The sequence below is a fragment of the Biomphalaria glabrata genome, chromosome 11, assembly GCF_947242115.1.
Source record: "Biomphalaria glabrata chromosome 11, xgBioGlab47.1, whole genome shotgun sequence".
NCBI lineage: Eukaryota > Metazoa > Mollusca > Gastropoda > Planorbidae > Biomphalaria > Biomphalaria glabrata.
Window position 1 is genome coordinate 35661096 of NC_074721.1, and position 24582 is coordinate 35685677.

Here is a 24582-nt window from a genome sequence, read left to right on the forward strand (position 1 = left end):
ATTCAGGCGTGATTTTTTTTATTCCCTGTGAAGTGTGGATCTTAGTTGGCAGCAGTCTTGTCCGGCAGGACACTAAAGTATGATCAGTATCACAATCCGCGCTTTGGTAGCTACGTGTCAGCAGTATATTTCCAATGTCCTTTTTTCGTGTCAGTATCATATCCAGCTGGTGCCAGTGCCCAGACCTAGGGTGCCTCCATGAGACACAGTGCTGTGGCTTTGTTCTGAAGTATGTGTTGGTAATGCAGAGCTTATGGTATGTGCAGAATTCAAGCAGTCTTTGTCCGTTCTCATTCATCTTTCCGATTCCAAAAAGCCCAAGACAGTCTGGCCAGGTAGTGTGATCTGATCCTACTCTGGCATTGAAGTCACCTAGAAGGATCATATGTTCTTTTTGAGGAATGTTTGCAATGGCTTCTTTGAGGTCTTCATAGAACTTGTCTTTGTCCTCCTGAAGCGAGCATAGTGTGGGGGCATAGGCACTAATTAGAGTGACTTTTCCAGATGCTGTCATCATACTTATGCTTAGTAGCCGTTCCGAGCCACCAACTGGAGGGACTATCATGGGAAGAAGACTGTTCTTGACAGCAAAGCCCACACCATGTATTCGAGTCTCATCCTGTGCCTTCCCTTTCCAAAAGAAAGTGTAGTCAGTCTCGCGGAGCATGCCGTTTTCGGCCAGTCGGGTTTCTTGCAGGGCTGCAATGTCAATATGTAGCCTTTTTAGCTCGTTGTTTATAACTGCCGTCTTCCTTGCATCGTCGATCTGCCTTAGATCATCAGTGAGACCAGGACACATTGTCCTGACATTCCAAGTGGCCAGTCGCATGACAGGGATTTTCTTTTTCAGTTTAATTTTTCTTCTTTTGTTGCTTGGTGCAAGTTTCCAGCCTACTTGTCGTTTTAAACTAAGCTCTGAGCACCCATTAGAGCAGGCAGGCTGTGGCGGATCAGCACCTAACTGACTGGGGGCTGCCCAGGTTGAGGCGGGCGGTAGCTGATCAGTGAGGCGCGAAGACCTCTCCCACCGTCAGAGACAACCCGTGGCGTCCATACATTACGCCAATCAAGTTGGACTTATAACCCGTAACTGTTGTCTCCCGTGTTGTTTTAGCCGCTTTGCAGCAGCACCAGAGTTTCCTCTCCGGGGCGCATTCCTGGGCCTTGGATAAAGGGGTCATGGGTGGCTCATGCGTCATGATCCCTCTCTCGACCTTGCTGATGTGATCCAAAGGAACGCATCGCATTACATTTGGCACCAACTCAGTTGCAGAAGCTGCCGGAGGGAATTTCGTAGCTGATACTCCCAACGCCTAAGGGGCTTCACTCCTGATTTCTCCTCGAGGTTGTCTCCTGAAGCCTCAGTACCGCAAGGCAGCGGGGGTTTGAAGTCAGAGTACCCCTCTCCTAGATGAACTGCCTTACTAGGCTGACGAGCTCCATCTGCCCGAAGCTCCCGGTTTTGTGGCGCCAGGTATCCGCCTTCACCCCTTCACCTGTTAGTAAGAGCAGTTTCGCCGGGCTTAATATCTAAGCCACACGAGCAGGCCAGGTGCTGGACTTAGTTGTCAGAGGCTATTTGAGACGCATGCTATTAGGAGTACTTTATAGACAATGGGAGCTTAACCCCATTGACACCCCTGGCCATGACAACCTTTGAAACCATGACACCATTGGATCAGTGACTTTCAATTATGTCGACACTTTAATGTTAAAATCTCTCCGCTAAATATTTCTAAGCATACATATAAATGTCGATCAATTAGGATTGGTCGCTGGTCTTCTAGTCAGAGCTCCGAGTTCGTAGGCTACCCTTCTGGCTACCTCTGCCAACCTGCAGGATGTCTAGAAATAATCCTCATTTCCGAATGAATGCCCAAAACAAGAGAAATATAACTGACAAAGCATTATGGGAAGTGTTTCAGCAGACGTCTACATTTAGATTTTAGATCATAGACTATATATATAGTCTATGATTTAGATCTATTTAGATTTGGTACAATAATGAAGGATTTTAGAAAGAGACCTAGCAGAGCTCTAGCTCTATTTACCTTTGCTAAAAGAATGGAGGAGTGGGTGAGTGTTTTAGCAGACGTCTAGTCTCTTGATCATTGACCGGTGTAGTGTGTGGCTCATTTTTTTTAAATAATTGATATATTGTATTTAAGAATTGAAATTTGTTATCAACTTTCTCCAATGTAGTTTTATTTATATCGTACCTAATTAAAGAATTATTGTTTCAAAGAATGTGTCATTTCATTCATGCATCGGTCTGACAAACTCAGAGAACAAGAGTAAGGTATAGTTAAGAGAAAGATTGAGAGAGAGATTGAGAGAGAGAGAGAGAGAGAGAGAGATTGAGAGAGAGAAAGTATTTTGTCATAATTAAGCGTAGTAAGAAATTTGGTGATGCACTCTGCCCAAAGAGCTTTCGAAGAGCCAGTCTAGTGAGGCATGTCTATTGTATGTTTAATAAGTCCTCTATATTGCGTGTTTAATAAGTCCTCTATATTGCATGTTTAATAAGTCCTCTATATTGCGTGTTTAATAAGTCCTCTCTATTGCATGTTTAATATGGCCTGTCTATTGCGTGTTTAATAAGTCCTCTATATTGCATGTTTAATAAGTCCTCTCTATTGCGTGTTTAATAAGTCCTCTATATTGCATGTTTAATAAGTCCTCTATATTGCGTGTTTAATAAGTCCTGTCTATTGCATGTTTAATATGGCCTGTCTATTGCATGTTTAATATGGCCTGTCTATTGCATGTTTAATAAGTCCTCTCTATTGCGTGTTTAATAAGTCCTCTATATTGCATGTTTAATAAGTCCTGTCTATTGCATGTTTAATAAGTCCTGTCTATTGCATGTTTAATAAGTCCTGTCTATTGCGTGTTTAATAAGTCCTGTCTATTGCATGTTTAATAAGTCCTGTCTATTGCATGTTTAATAAGTCCTGTCTATTGCGTGTTTAATAAGTCCTGTCTATTGCATGTTTAATAAGTCCTGTCTATTGCATGTTTAATAAGTCCTGTCTATTGCATGTTTAATAAGTCCTGTCTATTGCATGTTTAATAAGTCCTGTCTATTGCATGTTTAATAAGTCCTGTCTATTGCGTGTTTAATAAGTCCTGTCTATTGCATGTTTAATAAGTCCTGTCTATTGCATGTTTAATAAGTCCTGTCTATTGCATGTTTAATAAGTCCTGTCTATTGCATGTTTAATAAGTCCTGTCTATTGCATGTTTAATAAGTCCTGTCTATTGTGTGTTTAATAAGTCCTGTCTATTGCATGTTTAATAAGTCCTGTCTATTGCGTGTTTAATAAGTCCTGTCTATTGCATGTTTAATAAGTCCTGTCTATTGCATGTTTAATAAGTCCTGTCTATTGCATGTTTAATAAGTCCTGTCTATTGCATTATACGCTGGCTTTTAACGTCGTCGACAACGGGCTGATCTATGAATACATTTTGTCTTTCAATATTTTGGGTGTGAAGATGTTGAGCTCTGCGATTTGTTCCTCTATTTTCATTGCTCCTTCTTTTCAACATAACTGTTATATTGGATGATCTCCTCAATGTTGGAGTTGTCGTGAGTTTGCTTCCCTTAGCAATAATATAAACTCAAATATGTTTGTCTTTCATTATTACACAGTTGAAAACTAAAACGAAAAAAAAACAAATGGCACTATTGAATGTTGAAATTATCTTGACGATTGTTTGTCTTGTAGCAGTCGATTGGTCAGAGTCAGGACAGGTAAGTCAAGTTGTTTTATATAGTTATAATTGCGAATTGACTTTTTTTTTTCTTTACATTGATGACTTTCCCTCATGTATATTATTTACATAATAACAACTAATTGTAAGTTCAGAGAGAGCCCCCTACAATGTCTGCACATAGTGTTTGTTGTTTGGAAGTCCGGAATTTTGTCATACTAAACATTAAACTGCCTGTTCATGTGGCATGTTATTCTGTGGTCGTGTTGATTCCTGGATCGAACCCTGCCCGCCGCCATCCCCCGTACTCCTGAGCTAGGATCCAGAAAGACAGATAGAGAGAGAGAGAAAGAGAGAGACAGTGAGAGAAAGAGAGACAGAGAGAGACAGGGAAAGAGAGACAGTGAGAGAAAGAGAGACAGTGAGAGAGACAGAGAGAGAGAGAGACAAAGAGACAGAGAGAGACAGAGTGAGTCAGAGAGCGAGACAGAGAGAGAGAGACAGAAAGAGACAGAGAGACAGATAGAGAGACAGAGACAGAGAGACATAAAGAGAGAGAGAGAGAGAGACAAAGCGCGCAAGAAATGATACATTGTATCACTGTTGTTTCTCTACATTCCAAAGAAGTCAAATAAAAAATTACAATGAATAAAACCAAATTAATATTTCTTTTAAAAAATGCTTTTTAAAACTAAAGCTGATATTAAACGTAATTGTATCAATTAGTTCCAATCAGTCATGTCTTTCAATTTGTAATAGACCTAGACTAGCACTAACTTTGCGAATAGAAATATGTTTAGCAATGGTTTTTGTTTAGCGCAATTTCATGCTTTTGGCTTTCTCAATGCGCTATGCTCCTATGATATTTACATTCACGGCTAGGAAGCACTAGCTCTCGGTCGCTCCTCATGGCGTGAAGCTGTGAGTGTCGGAGTCACGAGATACGAAGCAAGGAGAACAAGATACGAAGCAAGAAGAGTGGCCAGCGCGAAAGAGCGCCGAACCAACACAAAGCTGACAGAAGAAGCAGGTCTATCTCCAACTGACAAAACCCACCCATTTCACATATGCTGCCAGCTTTTTAAAGCGAGGATTGGACTTTGCAGTCATATTGAGGCTCAGAGGATTAATTAATGAGGCGCTAATGAAAATGGAAAGTCTTATAGCTATCTTTTGTAAGTTTCAAACTTTTAAGGGACGATATAATTTATACCACCCTTTTTCGATACCAAAAAAATATCAATAGTTAATTACCTAATTGAGTCAATTTTTTAAAATTGATTCTTTTTTTGACGGGTACAAGAAATAATTGTGCGAAGTTAATCTAATAATATTTTAATAAATTATTATAATAATTTGTTAATAAAATAAGATAAGTGGTTAATTTCCCCGTAAGGGGAAAAGCCGCTATTAGGTTTTTGCAAAATGTCCGTCTGTCTGTCTGTCACACTCAGATCTCGAAACTAAACGAGAAATGAAAAATTTTATTTCACCATGCGATGCGGCTTGAAAGGTTTACGTGCAACGGCTACTTTTGGTTTTCTAAAATTTATTAATTTATAAAATTAATTATGCAGACGATTTTTTTTCTTAAAAATGCACCAATTCTAAAACAATACATTAATGTAAGGGAGATAATGTTACAATATGTTAACAAAAGAAAGATAAAATTATGTGTATTTTCAGTATCACTAAGTCAAATATAATTATAAAATGCACAAGAAATGTTCACAAAAAATATAAATATTAGTTAAAGGTGTTTTTTCTGGTCAACTAGTTGTTAAAATTAAAAGAAAACATTTATGTTTGTTTATAAAGGCGTGTAAATATCACGCACATTTTTAGCGTGATAATGTTTTTTGCAAAACAAATCAATACCTAACAATTTTTGTTTGCTCCTGAAACCTATATTGCATATAATTTCCATGCTTAAACGTCTCAAAAACACATGATCAATAATATGTTGTTCCGGTTTTTTTTAAATGTAAATAGCATATAATTTCTAAATGAAAATCTCTATACTGATTTATATTTCATTAACTATAAAGTTTTTCGGATATTGCTTTATAAAAAATTAAGTATGTCAAATGAATGTTTTATATCGCATATCTGACTAATATTACACTTACATTATTTGACAATACGTAACTATAGTTTAATTATCGATATCAAATTGTTTTGTAATTTCATCTTAAAACAAATTTATGTTAAATGACTTTATTTTTTCAAAAACATAAACAATATGTTTTTTATCGGTAAAGAATGTTCCGGATTTAGTTTTAAAAAAAAACGACCTACATTACTTTAATTTTCTTACAAATCGTCGCCAAAAAGTTCCTAATTTTTTATGAAAAATTTACTAACTCCAAAACAATGTTTGAAATCCCTCTTCAAATAAATAAAACAGATAATCTTTTTCTCATTTACGAAAATAGGTTGTTCGGGATTTTTTATGAAAAATATTTTTATTCTATTTATGTTAAATCTCACTTCTCTATTACACTGTCACAGTCTTAGTTGACATTGCATGATTTAATGTTCACGTCATGTTAAGAGCTTAAAAGACACGTGGAATTCCTGATGTAGAAAAAAAAGGAAGTAGAATGAATAAAGTTGACTTTGAGTTCAGTCAAGTCAAATCAAGTCAGTAAGGTCTTGCTCCTGGTCCAGGAAGGTTGGACGTTGCTTCCTGGACTGGTGTATATATATGTACATAGCATGAAAGTCGATGGACTGGTGATTGTTGATTAATAATATTTGAGAGTTGATTTCATTATGCCCTTATTGAATATTAAAGTATTATTCGTATTTCAATGGATATCTATAGTTGGAGCTCCAGTGTCACTAGTAGTAGGCCTAATTGTTCTTATTGTTACCCGCTGAGATGCGGACGTGATTTGTAACTAACATATATTGGATACATTTGATAACGCTGTTATGCGGATAGGATTGTTTTTAGCGGCCCCCGAAAGGGGAAAAGACGCTATTAGTTTTGTGCGAAATGTCTGTCCGTCTGACCGTCTGTCCGTCCGTCCCGTTTTAGATCTCGTAAACTAGAAAAGATATTGAAAATCCGACATCACAAGATTTTAGACCATTCAAAGTTCTGATGCAACGGCTATTTTTTTTTCTGACGCGAAAAATGTAATTTTTAAAATCAGTTATGCAAGCAGTTTTTTAAAGAGAAAAAGCTAATTAGTATGTATTATTAGACCTAAATTAAAACGAATAGTAATCTTACAAACTTCATTTTCGTGAACTTTTTCTTTATTTCGAATTTTTTTTTTTGAGCATTCGAATAAGAGATTGGGCCTTTTCAAAAAAATTACATAAATTATAAGACTTCAGTAAGGCCAGGAGAGGCGCGGTAGCTGAGAGGTAAAGCGCTTGGCTTCTGAACCGGTGGCCCCGGGTTCGAATCCTGGTGAAGACTGGGATTTTCAACTTCGGAATCCTTAGGCGCCTCTGAGTCCACCCAGCTCCAATGGGTACCTGATATTAGTTGGGTAAAAGTAAAGGCGGTTGGTCGTTGTGCTGGCTACATGACACCCTCGTTAACCGTAGGCCACAAAAACAGATGAACTTTACATCATCTGCCCTATAGACCACAAGGTCTGAAAGGGGAACTAGTTAGGCCAGGTTCACATCTAACTTTGAATTCACTTGCACCTATCCTTTGATCTACTTTACCGTTGGGGCACTACACAAGATCTGTCAACCTTCTTTCTCCATTCTTATCTCTCATTTGCCTTTGATATAATTTCATTTGGATGTTCTTTCTGAAAATATTGAAGCCTGCCTGGGTGGACCACTTCGGGGACCGATTTTGAGTTTGTGTTTCCACTCAAACTGTCTTTGTAATCTTGTTTATTTCTTGACTTGTAGCACTAACAAGGAGTGCAGTATTATTATTATTGTGTTGTAAAATAAAATTCATTTTTGTTACCAAAAAATGGATTATATCAATTTGTATTAACTGAAGCCTATTCTATTTAACATTTAACTTTCTAGCTAAAATGTTACAAAATCTAATTATTGTTAATATTATGTTCCGATTTTTAAGGAAAACAACTTCCTAACACCAAAGTATGGTATGAAAATCTCACCACAAGGCTATGGTACATCTAATTTTCATACGAAACCATCCCAAAAATTTAATTAACGGTATTAGATTTATGTGAAATCTCTTTTCTCTCACTATATAAATACAAACATCGGAACAATCTATTATACTTACATTAAACTATTGCGATGTTTCGGAAGATAAATTGAAGATTAATCAATTTTCAATAGCTTGTAGTTGTTTTTTTTTTATATTAACATGACGGACAGACAAACTAACAGACAAAACGCACAAAAATGCGGCTTTAATCCTTTTTAATTGAATTCTATTACAACTCAGTGCACTAATGTTTATGAAACCTCGTCAAAATTTCTCGTCTTAATAAAGACATTTTTTTGGTACTAGCCCATCGTGACGTAATGAACTTTGTTCTTTTGAACATATGAATGAATTCTTTAAATGTAATGCTAAAACCTCGGTGTAACAATGTCTATGAACACTCGAAAACTTGCTCGTATTGATGAAGACATTTTTTAGTCTAACTAGACAGTGTGACGTTGTGGACTTTTTTCCTTTGACGTCATATAGAATTTATTCTTTAAATGAAATGCTAAAAGAACTCACTCGGTGCTCCAATATCTGTAAACACTCAAAAACTAACTCGTATTGATGAAGGCATTTTTTTAGTCTAACTAGGCGTGTGACGTAGTGGATTTTTTTTTTCCTTTGGAGTCATATGGAAAAAATTCTTCAAATAAAATGCTAAAACAACTCGGTATAGTAATGTGTATTAGATCTCATTATCTGACTCGTATTTGAAAAAGTCATAATAGCTAGATTTAGATCTTATCTAGATTTTTTAAACTAGATCTAGATTTTTTTACAGTATATCTAGATTTTTTAAACTAGATCTATATTTATATCCTAATTAAAATCATTGTGGATTCTAGATCTAGAATTTCTAGATCTAGTTTAGAATGATCTAGACTAGATCAAGATATAGAATTTCAATACTAGACTTAAAAAGTAGATTTTGATTTCCAAACGTTTAGATCATATTGTAATTTTATAATATACTAAAACTTCATGTTTTGATAGATACAATGAATAATTTTGAAAAGTTTTAAATTCATCCGAGAATGGGAAGTGGGAGAAAGTAATTTTCAATTTTTTTTTACCAGACAGACAGACAGAGTGAGTTGATATAAACTTTGCAAAAAACCATAGACTATATATTTATTGATAATCAACATTTAAATAATTACTATAGATGAACAGCCTACAAATTATAAAATGTAAAATAGAATCGTTAGTAGGAGATAATTTATAGGACAAAAATTTAGATGAAAGAGGGTGAGAATAAATATCACAAGACTACAAATACAATGTAGAGAAGACTGGGAATATAATATCTTTTATTCTAAAATTGGATTTCTTCGTAGAAAAACAAGCAACAAAAAAAAATATTTAAAAAAAAAAGCTTATCTCAAGGGAAGAATCCCTTCCTTAAAACTATATCTATCAATAATGTACAATAATCATCCAAATTAATTAATTACAAATAATTGGCTGAAAAATTGAGCAATTTTGTGTATTGATTCATGTTTAATTAGGTAAAATAAAATAAAAATTACAGTATCAACTTGATCGTAGAATGCGTGTGGGAGAAATAGCGCTAACATCTATTTAAGGGGCCTAAACACAACAAATTCAGCCATTTCTGTGAATACTGAAGTATTAGTTTCCCTTTTTGCTATTAAACAAAATAAAGAATTACCAGTATTTAATAGACTAAACAATTACTTTTTTTTATTGATTCATTTTTTGTCTGTCTCAATGAATAATTGTGCGAAGTTTCAGCTTGATTTGAGAATTAATGTGGCAGAAATAACGTGCACGCACTTTTTACCAGACAGACATACAAACAGACATAGTGAGTTGATATAAGCTTTATAAAAAAAAAATTCTCTATACAAACTATATTGTTTCGTTTTGTTTTTCTTGCTGTTTGTTCAACATTTGTTTTTAATCTGATTAGCTTCAAGCTTGATTAGGTTCTTTGTATTTCACCAGTGTGCTCAAACGGGCCAATTCTGCTCAAGATTTGATGGATGCTGTCAAGCAAATGAAGTCTGCTTAACACACAATGGATATACAGACTTTTCGGAATCTACATTCTGTACAAACCTTCAAAGTAAGGTAAATGCTGGACCGAAACTTGCCTCTGGTAAGATTGTTCATAAGTTATTTCATATAATAGAACATAGCTCTATTCGAAAATATATTTAAAAAAAAACGATTCTGCCCAGTGTCCCACGGCTAGTGTTGGCTTTGCAGTAAAATCCAAACTAGCCGACAAGCTAGCAGGGCTACCAGAAGGTATAAATGACCGTGTAATGACTTTACGCCTAACCTGACCTCAAGGCGACATGCAATTCTAATATGCCCCAAACCACACTTAGGAAGGCTTCTACTCAGATTTGAACTCTGCAATACATAAAACACCCTAAACAGACAAACTCAGCGCAAGGTTGAGCTCTGACTGGAAAACCTGGAGACATGTACTGGACAGACATGGCATTGGTCACTGCAACAGCGATGGCGAAATGTTATTTAAAATGTGCGCGGCCCACAAGCTGACTGTAAAAGATTCACTTTGCCAGTTACCACACAGGAGAAAATAATGTTTCAGTATTCACAGATATGGCAAAATTTTTAGGGTCTTCAGTTTGTTCTACGGCAACTTTACACATGCTAGGTTTAGCGTTAGTATCCTAAGAACATTTACATACATACATACAAACAAACATGCATGCATACATACATACATACATACATACATACATACAAAGTGGGCGAAGAGAATGAGACGAGAGAGAGAGAAAATAAACAGAGATAGAGAGGTGAGAGCGAGAGTGGAGAATAAGAAAGAAACGAAAAAAAAAAAAAAGAGAGATACGTAAAAGAGAGAAAATTGACACAGAGAGAAGAGAGTAAAGTGACAGTGAGAAGAGAGAGAAAGAAAGTGGGTGAAGTGAAAATAGAGAGAAGTAAGAGAGAAGAAAATGAAAGAGGAGAAAGAAGTGAGATAAATACAAATAAAAGATACATACATTGATCTATATTAAAGAACAAAGCTTTGAAACAAATCGGATAAACCCGTTCTCAGAGTATTTTCTATTTGATATAAAATGCTCAGCTGAACGGGTAAACCCATTTTCACACTGTTACTCTACTTTCGTGGCAAAAATAAAAAAATATTTCTCTCCATCTCTTTCTTCTCTTGTCTCTCTGTTTATTCTCTTTTTTCTTCTCTCTTGCTCTCTCTCTCTCTCTTATTCTCTCACTCTATCATGTTTAACATTGTAAATCCATTTACAAATATATTTGTGTATGATCTCCCTAGGCGTCAGATGTACTGACAGCATTGAGTGTAGAGACAAGTGCTGCCGTGAAGAGAGAGCCGTTCGTCAAATGTCGCGCACCTGTGGCGTGCCAGAAGATTATAGAACTCCACCTACGATATATTACAACTGTATAACTTCCAGACCTAAATCCTTTTTTGTGGGTTAATATTAACTTTGATGTACGAACAACATTGTTTACTTTTACCGTGAACATTTTACAATGCAATCAGAGCATAACGTAGGAGATAACAAACACAAATGTAAATTACTTGTCAACAATTCAACTGTTGTTTTCGCCCATAAGTGCTTATGTATGCTGCAATATTAGTATTAGTTTACACAAACAAATCTTTATAAATGTTATGGATTCATTTAAATTAAATACATTTTATGCAATGCAGCATATATTTATATATCAGATATGTTACCAATTTTTCTTTACTGCAAATGAAATTATAATTTAAAACAAGTATCTCAAAAATTACGTATTTATAAAAATAAAAACATTAAACAAAATTTCAATGAGAGTTTGTGCTTTCTTAAAAAGTCATAGCCGGCCCTTGATGTGTCTTCTTATCAATATTAGTTTTTCATTTTCTACAACGCAGCGCTGCCCTAATACATCGTAGATATAGAATAGAAATAGTGAAATCGATTAAAGAAAAAAACAACAACTTTCTAGATTTTCTATGTACACGAAACGCACCACACAAAATTAATAGCCACTAACTATCGATGGCTACATGAGGAAGATTCCGAGTGTTATGGTACATGTGCGGGGCTTGACTATGCTAATCAAACTAAAACTTGGTCACCCACTTTTTTTGCAACACATACATCCTGAGCCCAGCGTCTAGGTTAGAGTTTCCCAAACTGTTCTCTGTGAAAACCCTGGTGTTCGCGGGACCTGAATAGGTGTTCCACGAACTACTGGAATAAATAAATAGTAGGCCACCACGTGAATTAACCTCTAAAAAATACAAAGTTAGAGTGTTTACTCAGAATATGCGGAGAGTTCCCTTAAAGAAAAAAGTTTGAGAAACACTGGTATAGATGAATATAAGACTAGTAGAAAATATTATTGTAGTCAGTGTGGGCATTGCCAATTGAAAGAACCATAACTGCATAAACATTTTGAGGTTTAAAAGATGTGGTTCTCTTTTAGCCTAACTCTGTCACGAACTATTTCTACAATGCCTACACCTGACGTACAGTCTCATGGGTCAAAGTTTTAAGGCTCGAAAACGACATTTGCGATTTCCCAAGACATTTGACATGTCATGTATCTCTCGTGAAATACTAACTACTTACTAATCTACACAGCGATCAGTGGCGTAGTGGGGTGGGGGCAGATCTCTTTAGGGGGTGGCTGCATTTTGCGTAATATTTAATATTTTATGAAAAAAAAAACACTCATTTGGGGGCCCCCCCAATTGACGTCCGGTGTGATTTTTTAAATTCTCCCCCACCCTAGCTACGCCTCTGACAGTAACAATTCATTTCAACGTTCGATGTAGAATCATCTTGAAAATGAAATTACCCTCTGGTTTCTATTACGGCATCGACGGGAACTAACGCACGCGACTTGAATGTCTCTGTGTATTCAGAAAGACTTTTATAAATAAATAGACTACAATGTATAAATAAATAGACTACAATGTACAAATAAATAGACTACAATGTATAAATAAATAGACTACAATGTATAAATAAATAGATCACAATGTATAAATAAATAGACTACAATGTATAAATAAATAGACTATAATGTATAAATAAATAGACTACAATGTATAAATAAATAGACTACAATGTATAAATAAATAGACTACAATGTATAAATAAATAGACTACAATGTATAAATAAATAGATCACAATGTATAAATAAATAGACTACAACGTACAAATAAATAGACTACAATGTATAAATAAATAGACTACAATGTATAAATAAATAGATCACAATGTATAAATAAATAGAGTACAATGTATAAATAAATAGACTATAATGTATAAATAAATAGACTACAATGTATAAATAAATAGACTACAATGTATAAATAAATAGACTACAATGTATAAATAAATAGATCACAATGTATAAATAAATAGACTACAATGTATAAATAAATAGACTATAATGTATAAATAAATAGACTACAATGAATAAATAAATAGACTACAATGTATAAATAAATAGACTACAATGTATAAATAAATAGACTACAATGTATAAATAAATAGATCACAATGTATAAATAAATAGACTACAATGTATAAATAAATAGACTATAATGTATAAATAAATAGACTACAATGTATAAATAAATAGACTACAATGTATAAATAAATAGACTACAATGTATAAATAAATAGATCACAATGTATAAATAAATAGACTACAATGTACAAATAAATAGACTACAATGTATAAATAAATAGACTACAATGTATAAATAAATAGATCACAATGTATAAATAAATAGACTACAATGTATAAATAAATAGACTATAATGTATAAATAAATAGACTACAATGTATAAATAAATAGACTACAATGTATAAATAAATAGACTACAATGTATAAATAAATAGATCACAATGTATAAATAAATAGACTACAATGTATAAATAAATAGACTATAATGTATAAATAAATAGACTACAATGAATAAATAAATAGACTACAATGTATAAATAAATAGACTACAATGTATAAATAAATAGATCACAATGAATAAATAAATAGACTACAATGTATAAATAAATAGACTACAATGTATAAATAAATAGACTACAATGTATAAATAAATAGAATACAATGTATAAATAAATAGATCACAATGTATAAATAAATAGACTACAATGTATAAATAAATTGACTATAATGTATAAATAAATAAAAGACAATGAATAAATAAATAGACTACAATGTATAAATAAATAGACTACAATGTATAAATAAATAGATCACAATGAATAAATAAATAGACTACAATGTATAAATAAATAGACTACAATGTATAAATAAATAGACTACAATGTATAAATAAATAGACTACAATGTATAAATAAATAGACTACAATGTATAAATAAATAGACTACAAAGTAGAAATTATTAGACTACAATGTATAAATAAATAGACTACAAAGTAGAAATTATTAGACTACAATGTATAAACCAATAGACTACAATGTATAAATAAATAGACTACAAAGTAGAAATTATTAGACTACAATGTATAAACCAATAGACTACAATGTATAAATAAATAGACTACAAAGTAGAAATTATTAGACTACAATGTCAAAAATTCAATGTACAGTTATATACAAAGAAATGGATACATGGGTGTTTTTTTTTTTACACTGAAAAAGTGGGCGTGTCGAGGGAAATTGTAACTTCCTTATCCTTAATCTATTTCTTCATCTTTGTAGAAATTCTTCTTAAAAATATAGAAGTAAATAGAGTAGGTAATGAGGTGTGACGCGTACCACCCTCAAACTCTTCCTGTATCTCTGAGGTTACGCATACCCCAGTTTGGAAAACATTAGATTGCATAAACATTTTGAGCACTGTCCAGTGTAGACAGGAAGTTTCAGTTCACATGACTTTGTAAAATCATGAGCTGCGCCGTCAGTAGAAGAACTGAAAAGACTTTTTTTTAGTAACGAATGATTACAAGAAATTACATATGAGTGAGACGGACCACCATCAGCTTCATGAAGAAGGATTTGTTTTCTTCAATTCTTATATTATTGCTTTGTATTTAGATGCATATTTTTACAAAGCTTATATTAACTTACTCTGTCTGTCTGGTAAAAAGTTTGTACACGTTATTTCTCCCACACCCATTGTCGGATCAAATTAAAACTTTGCACAATTATTCTATGGCGTATACTAGGGGTGGGCAAATAGGTTTGCCAACGAAGTATTCATACTTCTTCTTCTTCTAGCCAGCTTTATTGCTGCTGAGCTGTCAGCTCTTTCGCAGACTGTGCCAAGGAAAAAAAGTGTGCTGTTCTCTTCAGTTTTTTCAGCACTGCCGTACAGGGTGTTGGTTATGTTGGGCTGTATTGGATGTAGGGTCTGCCTAAGGTGGATTAGGGAGGGGCATTCAAAGAGGATATGGTTTACGGTTTCAAAGGGGTGGGCGCAGTGTCTGCAAAGGGGAAGTTGTGTGGAGTTTATTTTGTTCAGGTGGTAATTTAATAGTTGTGTGTGTCCTGTTCTTAGTTGGAAAATTGTAGATTGTTCTTTGCGGGGGAGGAAGTTAATACTGTCCAGTTTGTTAGGCGTAGTCATTTCTTTGTACATGTCTCTGCCTGTGTTTCCTGATGCCCATTGGTTGAGCCACTCCTCTTTGTGATTGTTGACTAACATTGAACTTAGGGTGAGGTAGTTAACAGGTCTATCTGGTTGTTCAATAGATGAACCTGCCTTTGATAGCTTATCTGCCTTTTTATTTCCCATGATGTCAATGTGTCCAGGGATCCACTGTAGTGTGATCTTGATATTTAATTTTGATATCATCTGATGGATTATCACAATGAGTGTTGTCAACTCTCTTGGGCTGTTTGAGGTGCTGCTGTTAAGTGCTTGCAGAGTAGATTGGGAGTCTGTAAAGACAACAATATCTGATGGTGGTTGCACTCCTTCATATAATTTGTTCTCCACTGTCTGTAGTGCTATGGTAATTGCCTCAATTTTGGCTTGGAAGTTTGATGAGTAATCGCCACAGGGTGCGCTTATCTCAAGGGGAGGTATCCCTGAAAATCTTATTTTTGTTATTTCTGAAGCTAGGCCTTTGAAATTTGTTATGGTAACATATAATGATATTCTAAAATAAATAATGTTAAAAAAAAGGTTTTTTTAATGATGGTTGCCATGGTAACGGCGGCCATATTGTTTATTGTATACAAATTAAAACTCTGAATTTTGTAAAAACTATTGATCAGAAATACATGAAATTGAATTAAAAGAGAAGAAAAAAGGATCCTCTAAATTGGTACAACGCAAGAATTAAAGATTTAAGTATGTTAAATTTTTTACAAATTTTTGAATTTTTAGTATTTTTTAGACCTAAAAAAACAGGATAAATATTAATTAAAAATACTTTAAAAAAAAAAGTAAATAAAATATTGAAAAAAAATCATTGTACGAGTAAAGTTAATGATGTTCTTAAGAGGTGTTTCAAATATCATCAAAATCTATCAAGTAGTTTAGGAGAAATTCCTAGTAAAGCACAATGACATGTGCAAAAACTAACATTTTGAGAAAAATGAGTTTAAAGTATAAATTTTATTAAGATTTGGTCTCATAGCCCTTACAAAAACATTAAAAAAAACATGTTTTAGACACAGATTTAAGCAATAAAAATGATTGTAATGTAAAGAAAAATGATTGATCTACTTAATTATGTTATTAGTTAAAAATTGATATCCTAGACCTAAAACTCAATTTTCTCTAGGGATACCTCCCCTCAAAGTGTTTATTTTTAGGGAAGACCAGGAAGGCACCATGACCAGCATTGATGGTGGCTTGGAAAGCCGATCCATCTGTATATATATGGATAGCTGTTTTTTTGTTTCAATTGTTTCGAGCGTGCCTACTTTGAGCTCCAGTGGATTTGATTCTTTTGTTAAGGTGTTATTAAGTAAATGTGTTTTGATGGTTGGTTGTTTGTAGTTTAGTCCAAGATTAAGGAAGGTTGTTGAATTTTACTCAGAGACACAGACTTGTGGTAATTTGCTACAACAAATACAAATGTAGTTTAGCTTGCTGGCAATACATTTAAGTTTTCTATCTCTTTTAAGTCTGAAAGTTATGTGCTGTATGTGTTCTCCATCTATTTTAGATGACATTCCCTGTGTCAGGTGGGTTTTGGTCCTCGCGCTCCTCTAGGGTATGATGTACTCCGCCGGGCTCCCCACCTGAACAGTGTTTATTAGCTTTATGCCGGGGTTATAATTTAGCCTTAGCTCGTCTGCCTGGGCACCCCTAACAGTCTAGTACTCAATTTATGCAATAAATATCTAGGAACGAATAAACCAACTATTAACGTATACTAGTGAATAACAATATTGCATATAACAACGAAGGTTTAATGAGTTAATGATATATATGATATTATGAGGCATACATTATGAATAAATATCAATGGCAATTACAGATTACATTCAAAGGGCTATAGCACACCTTAATCTCAGTGCCATAGTCAATCAGGCCTCACAACGCCAACCCAACGCCACGGGCAATAGTCAACTACAAAGCCTACAACTCAGACTTGACTCCAGCAGAGTCCCAAGCCTGCGTCCCTAGATAAGAGAAATACACTCTCCTTTGATACCGCCATTCTCACGATTATTAAAGAAACGATTGTAAAGCTACGACATGTAGAGGATAGTAAAATAAACTAACTTACCCAATACTGGGGAATAACACCACACAGATAACTCAATCTCAAGGCACACCAAGAGAACACAAAGAGACTCATCTCAAGGCACAACAAGAGAACAATGACACCAATATAGCGCATCCTTAGAAACAGAACTAATAAGACCTTATGGTGCTCAAACAAAAATACCCTACCAGATGCGCACGACACCCTGAACATACTTTTATTGTTAAGCTTTCTCTTATGTACATACTAAAGCCTTCATATTTAGTTTAACTTATAATTGAAGTACATAAAAATGCATAAGTTGAAAGAGAAACTATACTGCAAAGCAAAGATTTAGACACAGATTATCTTGATTAGATGAAATGTTTACCTATCAATATGTTCTCAACTATTACTAGGTGTCCAAAGAGATACACCCCAATGTGATCTAAGGGCACTCATTGACCCATGTGAAAGTAATGAAAATTGTAATGTTGATGATGAAGGTATCTCCTACTGCCAGATACAGTTGTAAGTTTTCTGTTAGGTCTTAGGTTTGTACACTTTAGGTAATGTAAGCTTACCATTGCCCACAACAAAACTGATTAGAAAGACCTTGAATTGTGATCCCTATGGGTCTCAGATACATAGATATCTAGGCAAACACATGCATTTTATAGTTTATCTTTATTTTTTTGGTGTCTTTAAAAAGTGAAATGTTGGAGTTTAACCAATTAGTCAATTAATTAATGGTAATTAATTATTTTATTTGATATTGAAAAGAGGAAATAAATTCTACATTATTGAGAGCTGTCAATATGGAGATCTTCTCCTTAGATAACTTTTTTAAAAAGTATTTTTATATTTTGCTTATTTTCAGATTGAGTTCAGCCTCAATATTAGAAGGCAACATTTTTGATTACCTTGGCCTTGGTGTAGGTGTCAGTGCAGGCATCGCACTGACTATTACCATCATTGTTATATTCTACAACCGGAAGGTGAAATATTATGAGAAATCCACTAAAGAGTCTTCCAGTAAATAAATTTTCTGCATTTGTTTGACTTTACCTGCGTCAAGACTCTAGGGGAGATGTGTCAATTTCTCAAGTATATCTTTTAAAAAGTATCTTAGCTTGTTCGAATATTAAACTGATGTCAATTCTTTTTTTATTAAATGTCTTTTGTAAAGAAATCGAAGAATGTCACCCAGTGCCTTTGCAGAACTCACATATAATTAAAGGGGAGGGGATAGCATGTCATTACCATTCAGAAATCTGACTTATTATACATTCATGAAATAAGCTAAACCTTTATATAAAAATAAATTCGCTGGACGCCGTTAGAATTCATACTATACATTATTAATACATACAATATTATAGTATATTGAAATAAACATTGTTATAAAAGATACGTTCTTATTAAATTATCATTAAATTATATCTCGCGCCAAAACGGCTGCGCCAAAACGTCACGTACCGAAACACTAGGGTTCATTGAGGCCTGAATAGGTGCTCCCTGAATAGGTGCTTCCTGAATAGGTGCTCCACAAAGTACTGGAATAATGAACGAGTATGCCACCACATGAATTAATCTCTAATAAAAATTAAAGCAAATTGTTCTGCTAAATACTCTGAATGTGCGAAATGTTCCGTTACGGAAAAGGTTTGAGACACCTTGAGCTAGGGAAAGACTGGTAGACATTCTTTAAAGACATAATTAGCTGCAGTGGGAAAAGAGAACTGCTGATTGGGCGACATTTTCCCCAACCATATATATTGACATTATCAATAGAAAGTACCTTGTAGATTCAGAAATAAGAATTTAATAAAGAAGTTATTTGTTGTTTTTTCAATGACCATATTACTAGAAGAAAAAAAAAGTGATTCAAATAATTATTTCAGTAAATTACATGTTTAATTTTTTTATGCTTCTTTCCTTGGTTGGCCCCCTTCAGTCATAGAACGTCATGTTTCCTCTCTTAGAACACGTTTCCATAGGACAGTGACGTTTTCATATGCCTATGCAGCCTTATTCTCGTTCACATATAAGGCAGGTTTATGTGGCATTCGTTTTGCTGGTTTTGAGGCCAATGCTTTTCGCTGTGACCAGATAATAAGAGAATAAGGCTTGTCTTTGATTTCAAAGATTAAGAAGTGCAGTATTTCATGTGACTAATTACGATCTACATATTTCCCACATCCAACGTAGCTATGACCTGTCTGCCGGTAGTCGATTTGACTTTTCTTTTCGCCGTCAACTTGTATCCTCGGCAGTAGATTTTTCTTTTGGTCTTAAATGTGTTTCCCGCGCCCTGTGTAAGACATCTCCAGCTGTTTTGTTCGGAAGCCGCTTACTTCCAGGCGCTCTCTTCTGTGCCAGTTAAAGCAACCTCGTGCCTAAACAGGCCTTTAAAGCGTTTTGGGAAGTGGCGGTGGCTGCTCTTGTTACGTTGTTCAGCTTTCAGCTAACAAAAAAAGATTACCTCTGGCAGTTGTTCCCCATACGGGATATATGCCCTGCCCAGCGTAGGTGTCGAACTATAAGCAGTCCTACTACACTGTCCATACTTGTTCTTTTCTCACAGAGAATAAATACATTACTGTAGACAATTAAACATAATTAATTAACAGAGACTTCGTGTTGATACAAGTAGACATTAAAAGCTATTATTTTATGTCACATCTTTTTAAGTACTTCTTCACAAAAACACCCACATAAAACAATGACGCAATATAAAGATATTAACACATCCTTCTTTTTTAAAATTCTTGTCAAAGTTCTTATCACATTATTTCTTTTGAACGCTTCACAAGTTGAGCATTTTATTTATTTTCAAAAAAATATCTTTGGACAATCCTGGCCAGAACACACTTTGTCTTGCCTTCGATCTGATTTCCTTAAGACCGAAATCACCTGTGTGCAGCTTGTCGAGAATTTCATTTCTCATACTTGAAGGAAATATAATTCTGTTCACATAAAACAAGATTCCATCCTCTTCGTGAATACTGTCTTTGAATGACCAGTACACCTTTACTGCATCGTGCACTTGATATTTATTTTCACAGAAAATAAATAAACTACTGTAGACATTTTAAACATGACAATTAATTCACTGAGACTTCGTGTTGATATAAGGAGACATTGAAAGATATCATTTTACTACGTCACATCCTCGAAGTACTTTCACAAAAACATCCACAACAAATAATGACGCAATATAAACATATTAGAACAGTATTGTCATTTGCCAGTAAAGTTAAAAAAAAAAGTAAAGTTCCTCTTTCAGAACATGCGGTCCATAGAACAGATGATGTTGAGTTTATCTGATTTTTTGGGGCCAACAGTTAACGAGCAGGGTGTCATGTGGCCAGCACAACGACCAACCGCCATTACTTTCCCTAACTAAAGTCAGGTACCCATTAGAGTTGGGTGGACATAGGGGCGCCCTAGAAATCCCGAAGTTCAAAATTCAAATTTTCATCGAAATTCGAACCCAGAATCAGAATTCAAGCAATTAACGACTCAGCTACCGCTCCAGAAGATCGCTATTTGTTGTACTGTTATGCCAACATGATCGATGGTGGAGCGTAGACACCTTTGTTGAAGCGTTCAAGAAGCCTTAATTGCTTTTTTTTTATAGTACTGTCACAGCCTGGTTCTTGTTGTAGGCGTGATGACTCGAATGTCTCTGTGTGTTGTAGATACCTCTTCTGGTACTACTATAATGTTCTTCTTAACTAAACACTTTCTTACACGCACTAGATTTGCAAGTGCGTAATAACACTAGTATACTAAAGTCTCCAACGACAACATTTAGAATTATTGATAAACACACTGGTAGCAGACATGGATTTTATTGACACGATAATATAATTCACAAAAGATATTGGCAACTTAAGCCATCACAAAATGTAATCCAATGAAAAGAACAGCATACTACATAATAATTACTCAGTGCTCATACAATATACCTAAGGAGATAATAACGCTCCTCTATCTACAAGAGTCCATGGTCACCTCGTGGTCAGTTAATTGACCAAACAAAATCTCGTGCAGTTAGCACGGAATAGTTCAGTGACTACTAGTCACCAAATATTGCAGGGGTTCTAAAACTGATACATGACAAGTACCTATATCTCAGATCCATATAGTGGGGCTCAGAGAACCACTGCTAGGTAAAAGCTGATTTATTTTTGTTGTTGTTGGCAGCTGGGGCGATTTGTTCTGTCCAGCAAACGGTTGTCTAGGCCTTCAAAAGAGAGGACAATTACGTCTTACACGCATCCATGTGTCAATCTAGTCGTGAATGTTAATTGGAAACTTAAACTCTGCTATAAGTGATGCATTATTGGATACCGCACTTCCTTGATATGTAAAACGATCTATCACATTGACATGATGACACTATAAGTCTTCATAGGCCTTACTTGGCAAGTTCCTAGCTACGTATAAAAATTTAACAGCTTTTAACCCTTAAAACGCGTGTGGCAGTTTAGCCTATAAACATCAGAATGGTAATTCCATTTTGTATGCACTCATTGTAAAACAGCTCAGCACTTTTAGGGTTAATAAGTCTGTCAAGATGTATTTGGAGATGTCGTCAATTTTCATGACGTGGTACAGAACAGTGACGTCCAACCATTAATAATCCACTCTTAATGGACCTCATTCACCTAAACGGTCACGTGATAATATTGATAAAACAACGGGAAAAACTGTCACATGATAACCATTGTTGTTTAAAATTAGATCGTAGTTTGTATAGAAGAGATAGAGAATCACGTGGTTCAATGTTGTTCGTTTGCGATTAGTGAATGTGGTCAATTATATCTGTCTTGATAACTGGATAGAGGACATAATTTGTTGTTCTAAGTGTGGTCTCTGGGAATCTAAAATGTTATGACAAGCATGGCATAATTTTTTGTTCTAAATGTGGTCTCCGGAAGTCTAAAATGTTTATAACAAGCAATGAGAGATCTGCTGAGCCACGAGAAAGAAGACAAAGACGGTAACAACACATTCGACTTATTTGGGTTACGATGACCAGATCAGCCTTTAGTACAACAAAAAGCAGGCCGTCAGCACCGTGTATCACATGTTGAGTAGCGCTAGGTAATTAGAGCAACAAATTAGCTCACAAATTGGTCTGTTGTTAGCACATCACTCAGAACCTGGACGCTGTTGTTTAAAGTGATTGGGCTTAGATACAAATTATTTCTAGGACAAAGAGTTTTTGTTTGCATCTAAACAGTATTGACAACAGCTAGGTCATGAGCTTAGTCCTTGCTTGCGCAGAGACTTCTTCTAATCAAAGATTTAGCTGACCCAGCCTTTCAGAATGTCAACCTGTTTGTTTCGCTCACCTCGTCTATAATTTATTTGGGAAACCTTTTTTCTTCACTCGTCTCTGTCATTTGTCTTTGATAGAATTTCATTCTGATGTTCTTTCTGAAAATATTGAAACCTGCCTTTTTACCTGCTTTGGTGGACCCCCTCGGGGGCCGATTTAGAGTTTGTGTTTCCACACAAACTGTCTTTGTAACCTTGTTCGCTTTTAGAAAAGAAAAAAAAAGTAGTCGTTGCATCTAGTTTATGAGATCTAAACGGAACGGACGGACGGAGAGACCAAAAAAAACTATTAGCGTCTATTCTCCTTACTGGGGCCGCTAAAAATTCACAAATATTTAGGAGCTCTGAGAATAAGCTTTCATTAGAACAGCTTTTTTTATGTGCACAGCACTTTTCACGAAGAAGCTTAGTTGCAAATAATTTCAAATTGCAGTACTGGTCCAACAATCGAACATTGTTGACATCTATACAGCTTTCCTTTTGGCACTGTATGCATGATAATAGATCATCAATGTCATTATTTAATGTGAACAATGTGATAATTATTAATGTATTTAGAAAAATGAAGTGAAAGTACTGGAAGACTTCGAAACGCGTAGTCTTTCTTCTAAGTTTTCAAATAGTTAAGAACCAGAATTGCCTGGTTTTGAATCTACTTCAAAATATAAGTCAACAGAATTATGACCTCAATGCATTACTCCAACAAAAGCAATCACTTTTATATGATATTCACTATGGAAACTACTATTGTTCTAGAATAGTTCTGTCAGCTGTACTTGAGAATTAAAATTTTTTTTTAGAAAAATGTGTCTGGGTTTTATATTTATCTAGTAAGGAGAATTTACAGGAAACTAAAAAAAAAAAAAACAACGTGTGTTCTACAAGATGGTCGCCAATGAATGATGCCTTAACAGGAGTAGGATTGAAATTATTTGATAAAATGAAATAAATGTGTTTAAAAAAAATACTTTCTGTAATAACGTTACGAGGCTACAACGTTTGAGGAAAAATGAGAAATATTTGATGCTAATAAGCCTTGTCTTCGAGTCCGAAGATTAATGAGGATTGCAGTATTTCCCGTGGCTACCCCAGCTGTGACCTACATATTTTGTTACATCTAGCGCAGGCATAACCATTGTCCACCGGTGGTCGATCTAGAGTTTTATTCTTCGTCTAGATCTACGTCTGTCCTGGACAGCGGATTTTCTTTAAGTCTCAAATTTGTTTACCACCGCCTTTGAGAGTGACATTCAACTGTCTTGTTCTGAATCCGCCTGCTACCAGGTGCTTTCGTCTATGTCAGTTAAAGTGTTTAAGTGTGTTAGGCTATAGAGAGGGGCCGCTTGGATGGACGTAGAGATTTAGTTTGACGACATTCGACGGTTCCCTTCGTTATTATTCAACTTCTTGTTCGACATTCACTCGTTGACTAACTTCTATTGTTGGCCTTTCGACTGTTTTGTGTGTGTGTGTGTTTGTTTTTTACTTCGTTATTTGAGTGTTACCTCCCTTTAGTTTATCTGCGTAGTACACAGCGCGGAAGTGCCTGACACATTTGTTCTGCTTATTTTCGAGTACCAAATTGTCAGCGCAAAAAATTTCGGAAAAAAAGAAAGCTTTGTAGCAAGTAAAAACTTGCAATAAATCGAGATCTGTAATG

The 24582-nt window shown here is 34.8% G+C and overlaps 1 protein-coding gene across 1 annotated transcript in view; it reads left to right on the plus strand.

The window, feature by feature from the left end:
• LOC106067472 (uncharacterized) overlaps positions 1-18652 on the plus strand; it is an 86349-nt gene extending 67697 nt beyond the window's left edge. The window contains exon 30 of the mRNA XM_056003730.1: positions 18451-18652. Within this exon, the coding sequence (XP_055859705.1) occupies positions 18451-18613 (163 nt within the window). The 3' untranslated portion in view covers positions 18614-18652. The remainder of the gene's footprint in view (positions 1-18450) is intronic.
• Positions 18653-24582: the final 5930 nt, after the last annotated feature.